Raw genomic sequence first — 10,198 nt, forward strand, 5'->3', positions numbered from 1 at the left:
GTGTATTTATGTTTACTGTGATTAAGAATAACCTTGCATGTCTCTCTACAAACCACACTCCCCCATTAGGGACCATAAGTCTCGAGTTTGAACTTGAAGTCTAGAGTCCAAATCATCATTATAAGTGTCCTTTGGTAAGACATTGGACCCATTCATTATAAGTCATTCCTGATGAGAGCAGTAGACCAAAGGCTATAAAAACGTTTTACAAAGTACACAAAACCCACGTCTTCTCTCCAAGTCATTAATAAATGCCCCCTTTTGACCCCGGAATAAATCATCTCTCTTTGCATCATCTGCCCCTTCGCCGCCGGCGGCCCCGTGCGCTCCGTTTGGTTTCAGGGGACTTGCATGGAGACGAGCAAAACGACAGGCCGCAGAACAGAGAGGGGAGCTGCAAGTCCCTGCAACTTGGCAGCAGGGATGCAACCGAAAACAAGCTGTAATTATCCATCTGGGTTCGCATTTGAATATAACACACACACACACACACACACACGCACACAACGTTTGGGTACAGCAACCCCGGTCAAATCTCCAGAGGGATGCTCGGGTTCCTCTCGGTCGAGTCTGGATGCTGTTCTCAGTCTTTCCTAACTCACACACACACACACACACACACACACACACACACACACACACACACGCACAATGTAACATTAGCTCACTCCAGACCACACTGTCAGTGGGGCAGTTAGACGTGCCTGCCTGCTGGGATGTTGGCCGATGCCTTTACCCCCCCCCCCTTCTTCTCCCCCCTACCCCACCAACCCCCTCAGACATTGTTTCTGACTTACACTGTCTGTTTCCCCAGTGTTTGGCCTGCTAATCCAAGAATGCGAGCGGCACTCCGGTACATTGTTTTACGAGGTTACGGGAGTATACACGGGTTGTGTAATGCGGACCCCCCGCTTTACACAGGAACGCTGCCCCCCGATAATCAACTGCGGGACGCTGCCTCTGACAATATTTGACGGAGAACCGAATGCAAGCCTTGCAGCTGCACTACAAGGACCCAATAGGCAAGAATTCTGGATTCTGTTGGGTCACCGTCCACTGAAGTCAGTGAACGAATTAGAAAAAAAATATCTTTTTTTGCAAAAAGAAAAGGTATCCATCGCCTATGGGGGAAAAGTTGGTTTATGTTACTGAACTAAATGCTATTTATCATTATTCAAAGGAAAGACGCATTTTTTAAACTTTTTTTTTCGTCTTTCTACCCCTTTGAGACTAGTTTCTGACCTCATGGCTGGTTTACCTAGCTGGATATAACTTGGTTAACAACATCTAGCCTTGAACTTTGGTCATTGTTTCAATTTCCCGTTGACTAAATGACATTTTTAGATAAAACTGGATCAGATATTGGGCGGTCGAACATTGATTTCGATATCACGCGTTTGCATTTTTTCCCCACATTTTACGTATATTTGTTTCGTACGTGGCTTGAAACGATGGAAACGCGGCAACCCATATTTGCAATCATTTATTTACCCGCAGTAAGTGAAATCTATCAACAACAAAAAAAAATGTAGAAATATTTTCCAACAGAATGGACTTCCACCCCCGGCCATTTGAACAGAGCAGATTTGCATGAACCTTAAAGAAATGGTGAGCTCTTGTTCAGTCTACCAAAGACTTCAGTAAAACAGGAATGACAAGCTAGCACCTGAAGGAGCCCAGGATAAGTGCTCCTTATGACACCACCTTTAAGGCAACAGACACCTTAGCCTTGCATATCTCTGTCTTGGCCATGGCCCGATTAACCCACTAGGGGGCGCCGGGGCAGAAAGTACTATGGGCCACTACCAATCCGGATATGGGTCCCTCTTAAAGCACCTCTCATTTCAGGTGATTCCCTAACAAATCTGCATATAATCGAATTACCATAACCCAACTGACACACTGAGAACGTGGGGCCTTCTGGGCCCCTGGGGGTCAGGGCCCCGGGGCAGGTGCCCTCTTGGGTTAGTAATCCAGCATTGGTCTTGGATAATGGAGTGAGTCGAGGTGAGGCTCGTTGGACCTCCTCAAGCTCTGTTTGTACTCTTTGCCTTTTTGTGTTTGTTCACCCCCCCCCTCCCGTCTCTCCGCAGGATAAAGAATCGGCTCGTATTTCACGTCGTTTCCCAGTCCCGCCCCCTTCCCCCGACGCTTTCTGCCATCTCCCCGACCCCGCGGCCTCCCGTCTGTCTGTCAGCCCCCCCGACTCCCCACGGCAGACAGTTGGAAACCTCGGCTAATTATCGGTTGCACCAGAATGCAAAAGTCTGACACACGGCTCGGATCGAGGACTCTCCGCCGCCCTTCCGCAAGGGGCTCCAATGGACGGAGATTTGTGCGATAGGTTAACGGCGAGGTCAACGGCGAGGTCATAAAACTGGCTGAGGGGGCGACAACGTCAAATTGACGTTGGTTTATAGTTAAGGCTGTGACTCCCATTCAGCGCTCCATAGAGAGGGGTCTCCATCCACGTCGTCCACTCAGGGGGGGGGGGGCGAGATGAAGAGGACCAGAGGACACGAGGCCATAAAAAGCGTCTTCGAGATGCTCATCCTGCCGCAATAAAGTCACATACAGGAGACGAGTGCTACACATGACGTAACGTGAGCTGGTACCACCAGCTCCCGTTACTCAGCACCAGTTCAGAAGTACGTCCGACCCGGAGCGAGTGAGCCACGCTGTGTCACCGGCTGCACGCCGTTCCCAGCAGCAGCAGCAGCACCGTCTCTCTAGTCTGTTCTGTTCTATCCGAAGGTGACGCGTCCCCTCAAGAATGTGTTTCTCTTCCTCCCGACGTTCGCTCCAATTTCCCCTCTGGTCGCTTGCTTCGCTCGCACGTTGGAGGAGCTGTTGTTTGAGGAATCTGGAAAACACCAGCGGGGGAATGAGAGGAATTTCTGCTTCTCGTTTCTCCTCAACCACCCCACACGCCCCCCCTCCCCCCCCACACCCCTCGTGCTCTTTACTTTGGATGCCCCGGCGCAGACGGGCTCTTGAGTTTTCTCTTGTTTCTGAATATGGCCCAACAATAACAAGCTCTCATAAACAATGGGGCTTGTTGATTGGGGGGTTGAGAGGGAGAGTGGCTGTTACTGGCACAGGCAGATGGTTTTGCTGGCGGCAGGCCTCGCGCGCAGTCCTAAAAATCTCAAAGTACAGGGCGACGTCGAGGACTGCGAAAGATTTAAAGGGCAGCCCTCAACGTGCACCATCTCCGTAGGAACATAAACACATGCTTTGGTTCTTTCGAGCTCTATCATTCTTCCAAAAAGACGCCGGTGGACCCGACTCCGAGAGGGGATGCTGGTCTGTGTCAGGAAACCACAAAAGTTTAGAAAAATAACGGCAGTTTTTGGAGTTTTCGGCCCTCCGCGGAACAGATGGACCCATAAAGCCAGAGTCTGGATCACGTCGACTGGAGTTTTAAACATGAGGACCGCAGAGCTCAGGGCCGCTCTTTCAACTGCAAAAGCAAAACCCTACGTGCACAAAATGAACCGAGTGTCATGGGTTGCGTTGCTTCAGAACACATTTCAACTTGGTGTCTCATTGAGGAAAATGGGGGAGCTTATCTACAGTACGATAAGAACTTGGAAAATTAAACCTCTGGATCTGCTGTTGTTTTTTTTTTCAGTATTAAAGTGAATTACTTGTAATGGTGCCACATGTCTCAGACAGGTTCTGTAACTCGGGGACCAACGAACTGAAGAAAAACAAAACCTCTGCGCAAGATAAATACCAGCCAGTTTAATGGCTGAATGCACCACTTCAGATATTTCCCTACTGTTCACTGGAGGCGAATCAAAAGCGGTTCTGGAGGTCCTGTGTTTCTCCAAAGCATAAAGATAAGACGAACAAGCGGTCTTAGACATGCACTGCCCCCGTGTGGCCGTACACAGAACTGTATTCCAAATCACCTGCCCACATACGGGTGATGTATTTCAGTGGGCTCTGGTTGTGTAAAAACCAAAAACCAAAAAAAAACAAAACAACAATGCTACTCAATCATGCATCCTTTAGAGCCATCTATAAGCAAGTTTTCATCCAAAACCAAGCATAAAGCAGCCAATTCCACTAATTAGTCCAATCCTGTTTGGATGAAGGCGCGCCAACAGCTGAAGCGAGTGGGTGTAGCGCAGAGTTGAGATGAAAATTCACATACACATGGCTCTCCATAGAATAGGGTTGACAACCACTGATTTGTATACTCACAATGGATTCAATGACCTATTTGACATGTCGTTTCCTTTGCGTCTCATGTCATTCTGTCTATGGGTGGGGTAGACTTCCTAAGGATACCGCATGGAAAAAAAACGGGGGGAAAAAAAAGGCATCTTTTAAGGAAGCCAATTTTTTTTTCTCTTAGCGTTTCATTCTTTATTTTAGAATAATGTAAAAATCCAACATTGAAAACAACACATTTCACAGGCTCACTCACTCATCAAACATGCATCAAACAAGAGGTTTTCTTTCTCATGGTCTTCATCAGTCGAGCTGTCTTTTGTATCATCTGCCGTCATCACTTGCTTTCAGACTTGAACGGATCGGACCAAATCTTCACACCTACGACCGAAAAGCAGAATGTTACCACGGTCAGCAACAGATGACAGCGCAGCTATCCACAGCCCACAGTTTTGGCTTTGGACAAAACCTGCAGAGGCAGAGACTCGACTTTGTGACTGGTAACAAATGTAAGGACATCTGAGTTGTCCCAATGAGTGAACATTTTTCTCTATTAAATACAAGCATACATTGGATATTACACTGTCTTATTACCTTCCCGTTGTCCCTTTCTCACCTCTGTTTAGCACTTAATAGGTGTAGGAAGTACAGTGGTGCTCGAAAGTTTGTGAAGCCTGTAGAATTTTTCTATATTTCTGCATAAATATGACCTAAAGCATCAGATTTTCACACAAGTCCCAAAAGTAAATCAAATCAAATCAATTTTATTTGTACAGCCCAATATCACAAAATTGCCTCAGTAAAGTAGATAAAGAGAAGCCAATTAAACAAACGAGACAAAAATATTATACTTGGGTCATTTATTTATTGAGGAAAATGATCCAATATTCCATATCTGTGAGTGGCAAGTATGTGAACCTTTGCTTTCAGTACATGGTGTGACCCCCCATGAAACAATAACTGCAACTAAACGTTTCTGGTAACTGTTGATCAGTCCTGTACAGCCGCTTGAAGGAATTTTAGCCCATTCCTCCGTACAGAACAGCTTCAACTCTGGGATGTTGGTGGGTTTCCTCACATGAGCTGTTCGCTTCAGGTCCTTCGATGGGTTAAGGTCAGGACTTTGACTTGGCCTTTCCAAAACGTTAACTTTATTCTTCTGTAACTATTCTCTGGTAGAACAACTTGTGTGCTTAGGGTCGCCGTCTTGCTACGTGACCCACGTTCTCTTGAGATTCAGTTCACGGACAGACATCCTGACATTTTCCGTAAGAATTTGCTGGTATAATTCAGAATTAATTGTTCCATCAATGATGGCAAGTCGTCCTGGCCCAGATGCAGCAAAACAGGCCCAAACCATGATACTACCACCACCATGTTTCACAGATGGGATAAGGTTCTTATGTTGTGATGCAGTGTTTTCCTTTCTCCAAACATAACGCTTCTCATTTAAACCAAAAAGTTCTACTTTGGTCCACAAAACATTTTTCCACTAGCCTTCTGGCTTGTCCACGTGATCTTTAGCAAACTGCAGACGGGCTGCAGTGTTCTTTTTGGAGAGCAGTGCAACTCCTTGCAACCCTGCCATGCACACCATTGTTGTTCAGTGTACTCCTGATGGTGGACTCATGAACATTAGGCAATGTGAGAGAGGCCTTTAGTTGCTTAGAAGTTACCCAGGGTTCCTTTGTGACCCGGCCGACTATTACACGCCTTGCTCTTGGAGTGATCTTTGATGGTCGACCACTCCTGTGGGGGGGGGGTAACGTAAAAATGGTCTTGAATTTCCTCCATCTGTACACAATCTGTCTGACTGTGGATTGGTGGAGTCCAAACTCTTTAGAGATGGTTTTGTAACCTTTTCCAGCCTGAGGAGCATCAACAACGCTTTTTCTGAGGTCCTCAGAAATCTGCGTTGTTCTTGCCATCATACATTTCCACAAACATGTGTTGTGAAGATCAGACTTTGATAGATCCCTGTTCTTTAAATAAAACAGGGCGCCCACTCACACCTGATTGTCATCCCATTGATTGAAAACACCTGACTCTATTTTCACCTTCCAATTAACTGCTAATCCTAGAGGTTCACATACTTTTGCCACTAACAGATATGTAATATTTCCTCAATAAATAGATGACCAAGTATTTTGTCTTGTTTGTTTAATTGGGTTCTCTTCATCTACTATTAGGACTTGTGTGAAAATCGGATGACGTTTTAGGTCATATTTATGCACAAACATAGACAATTCTAAAGGGTTCACAAGCATTCAAGAATCCCTGTGTAAGAGTTGGCTTGAGGACTGTCTTACCTACTGGTTGCACATCAGCTTGATTTATTCCTTCCCGGTTCATCTTTTGGACTTGTTCTAAAAGAGAAATGTGGAAGTGTGTCTTATACTAAAGAAGAAAAAAAAACAAAGCTTGAGATTGATAAAATTCAGTTGCAATGACATTAAATCTGAGCACAAGCTCCTTATCATGAATTTTGTTATTTCCTGTCCTGGGCATCTGTCAAATGACAAGGAAGCAGTCTACAAGCCTACAACTACCATCAAGTCAAGTCTAACTTTATTTGCATCGCCCTAAATTGCAATTCAATCCCAGAAGTTTGTACAATGACACTACATTCTCTAATATACATTCTCCTTTACTATCTTTGGACACGCGAGCTCCTGCTCTATGCTGGCCAATGCTTTGAAGGACAGTGACTGAACACTGAAAAAAATACAATTGCATTGAAATATATTTTCTTGTTGGATATCCGTCTGCAATATTCTGGCTATCTTTTTATCTTTTCCTTTGGAGACTATTGATCCACGGTAGGCGTCCTCGATGAGTGCAAAAGCAATCAAAGACAAATTATATGATTATTTGACTCCCCATCAGTTAGTCCGTCCCAACATTAAGGCCATGACACAGTAGCCACAGACTCTGGCGTCATCTCAGACCTCTGTATGGATGTCCTTCGATTCAACAGTCAAGTCAGGTCAGTTTTGGTTGTATAGCCCAATATCTCAAATTACTAATTTGCCTCAAGGGGCTTTACAGCCATCAGACTGTGCAGCAGTCTCTCTCAGCACGGGCAGCAAACATCTCCGTTCACTGGGAAGGTGTTGGACCCCAATGGGGCTTAATGAGTATTTATCACTTTCACCAATGTTTACCTAAATGCAAGTGGCACACGTTTCTTACACGTTTGACATTGTAATAAATAAATGTGGAAATACATGCAATACGTTTTTTTTTATATTCTACATATTTTGCACTGCTTATGTTATAGTGGCCGTTTCTGCATTTCTCGTGCGCAGACCTCTTGTGCTAGCAACGTTTGCATATATTTATCATTGTTATCTGATGGCTCCTACACTTCCTATATATTACCGACTACCTGCCTGTATGCAACAAACCGCGTGGCCGGCCTGGGATCACCACTATTTGGCATATGCAAGAGTATTTCATGTTTCTACTGCAGTATCTTGTATGTTTCATACGTTTGGTTCCTTTACCCTGTGCCCTCTTTTTCAGTTTCAGCTTATTTCGAACGCCAAGGAAAATTAAATTAAAATATATAACATAAAAAAAACAAAACAAGCATCAAACGTTTGTTTCGAATCTCGGCGGTTCGAAAAGGAGTAGGCAGAAGTGGGGGAAACTTTTCTAGTCCTACCCTCTTTTCAATTCCCCCCGATAATCAAATGACGTCTCTCTCTCCATCCATCCGTCTCCTACACCAGTGGTTCTCAACCTTTTTGGGGTCCTGGACCCCCTGCGTATTTTTGATCTACCCTGAGGACCCCTCCACCTGATCTTGGGGGAGGGGGGTTGCAATTTGATAGCAACAGTAGAAACTGCATTTTAAATTGCATTATAGCATTTATTCACTCTTTGGGGCAAAAATAAGAGCTTTCAGTTGTAACTTAGATATAGTTAACAAAACAGAATTCTTATGCAGTAACTTTCAGATATATGTAACAAAACAGAATATGTATTCAGTAACTTTCAGATATATGTAACAACCGAATTTTTATGCAGTAACTTTTAACAATGCAAACGGGAGCGAGATCTCTTATTAAAATACAATAAATTACACTTGTGAAACAGATGTAATTAGAGAAAAAAGTCCCGTTACCCTTTATAGTTTAGGTAGATAAAGGTCTCAAGTCACATTTGAGTAAAATAATCCTATTTCTATAAATGTCATATGATCTTTTTTTTTAAAAGATATTTTATTTTCACGGACCACTAGGGGTCCGCGGACCCCCGGTTGAGAAACACTGGACCTACACTGCCACGGGACACGTTAAACCTGACCAAGGGGGGCCGCAGCATCACGCTGGTTTCTAAACATCGGGCGCTTCCTCCCAGGCTCGCTGCAGTCTGACGCTCAGCCGCCCGCGCGTTTACAACCGCAAACCCTGCCTTCGGCGGGTCAACGCCGGAATGAAACGGAAGTTCGAAAACTCACTGTAGTCGTCTTTGTGCGCAAGCGGGTAAAAAAATATCGGGTAAAACGCGGCGGCGACCGCCGTTACAAACCCTCCAAATATCAACGCGATTCTTTTGTGAGGTGACATGTCTGTTGCGGGAGGCAACCGCGAGAATCCGACGCCTTCACCTCCAAGCGTACGCTTTTACGAAGCAACTGCTTCCGGGTTAGAGGTCGCTGTTAGATGACGTGTGCGTTCAACGCGAATAGAGTTCAGGAACGTTTATGAGTGACGGCCTCAAGTGAAAACGCAACAGGCAGGTTGGGCTTTCCCGAGGTTCTGTCCTCAATGGGCATCGAATAAACGCGAAACTGTGTTGTTACATTAAACAAATAATTAATGTGTTATACTATTAGCCAAATAACAAAGTCAACTTTAACAACTCTAGATAAGATAATATAAGATACTTTATTGTCCTCAGTATTTTATAGCGAAACCGCAGGAACCTAACAATACATCAAAATAACTTTCTTTTTTTTTAAAAGACAAACAGCTGTTGAATTGTTAGTTCAAACATTTTAATCAGACAGCCTCCTCCATCTCAGCCAGGCAGATGGTATGCACGTGCTCTCGGAGATGCGATTCCGTTTACGGAATCTCCTTCTCCGGCTGCTTCCAGGCCTTGCACGTCACCTCCTGATCCAAGAGAGATTGGCGCATGTCTTTGAATTCGAGGAGAGCTCGCCTCTGGAGGATCTCCTTCGCTCACGGCAGTTTCTCATTCTCGTGAAGATGTAGCACTTTCCCCCCCCTCCCAGGACGTACACTTCACAGCCAACAGGTTTTTGGCCTTAGTCTGGGCCTTCTTGGCTTCTGTGCTTGAGTCCCACTTGTCTCTCATTTCAAGCTGAAGCTGCAGGATGGTTTCCTAACACTTCTCAGCTGCCAGGGCACTCAGGACTTTGTGTGTGGAGGGCTTTTTTTCCCCACCTTCATTTCCTTTTGGGAGGGCCTCCCTCTGCTCCTCACTTGCTGAGCTTGGCAACATCCTGCTCTTATTTCTTAAGGATCTCCTTAAAGCTGGGAACACACTAGATGATTTAAAGGCTGATTATAACACCGATTTAGACATAAAGATTGATTTTCCAAGATTGTGGAGATTCTGTACCGGTCTGTGCAAAGTAAGGCTGTTCAACATGGACAGTTTGCATACTTTATTATCTTGTAGTGTGGAAGGGTTTAAGATTCAACTCTCTCACCCCTTGATTGAGCCGTTCACCGGTCAGAGCCATCACAGTTGCATCAAACATGTCTGATTTTTACTGCTGGAATCTGGATAAGCCTGAGTTTATCACCTGTGTGTCCACCTCTATAATTGCAGTCATAACCAATGTGCTTGTCTTCAACTGTAATACTCGAAAGTCAGTCATTAAAAGTGTAATCCCAATATTTTCCCAGTTGGTTAGACGTTAAAAGTCTCCTAGTGTGTTCCCAGCTGAAGCTCAATTCTCTCCAGCTCAGCTCAGAGCTGACCGATGACCTCCCTGAATTCATTCACACTGCTGTTTAGCCGGACAACAGAATGTGGG

The 10,198-nt window shown here is 44.9% G+C and overlaps 1 protein-coding gene across 1 annotated transcript; it reads right to left on the reverse strand.

Annotated features, from left to right (window-relative positions):
• Positions 1-4,367: 4,367 nt before the first annotated feature.
• smim20 (small integral membrane protein 20) lies at positions 4,368-8,827 on the reverse strand. Its single transcript, XM_056300687.1, has 3 exons — positions 8,648-8,827; positions 6,492-6,548; positions 4,368-4,563 (listed from the first exon to the last, which is right to left on the reverse strand). Exons 1-3 carry the CDS (start codon positions 8,754-8,756, stop codon positions 4,520-4,522), a joined length of 210 nt encoding a protein of 69 aa, XP_056156662.1. The 5' UTR covers positions 8,757-8,827; the 3' UTR covers positions 4,368-4,519.
• Positions 8,828-10,198: the final 1,371 nt, after the last annotated feature.

Source organism: Lampris incognitus, chromosome 20 (genome assembly GCF_029633865.1).
Source record: "Lampris incognitus isolate fLamInc1 chromosome 20, fLamInc1.hap2, whole genome shotgun sequence".
In the NCBI taxonomy this organism is placed as follows: Eukaryota; Metazoa; Chordata; class Actinopteri; order Lampriformes; family Lampridae; genus Lampris; species Lampris incognitus.

What these genes read in the sequence shown, in the direction of transcription:
- smim20 (XM_056300687.1), bottom strand. Translation starts at nt 8,756, where the DNA reads ATGTCACCTCACAAAAGAATCGCGTTGATATTTGGAGGGTTTGTAACG. An exon ending in TGCGCACAAAGACGACTACA is followed by an intron (nt 6,549 to 8,647) that starts GTGAGTTTTCGA and finishes TTTCTCTTTTAG; the next exon opens with AACAAGTCCAAAAGATGAAC. An exon ending in AGCTGATGTGCAACCAGTAG is followed by an intron (nt 4,564 to 6,491) that starts GTAAGACAGTCC and finishes TTTCGGTCGTAG; the next exon opens with GTGTGAAGATTTGGTCCGAT.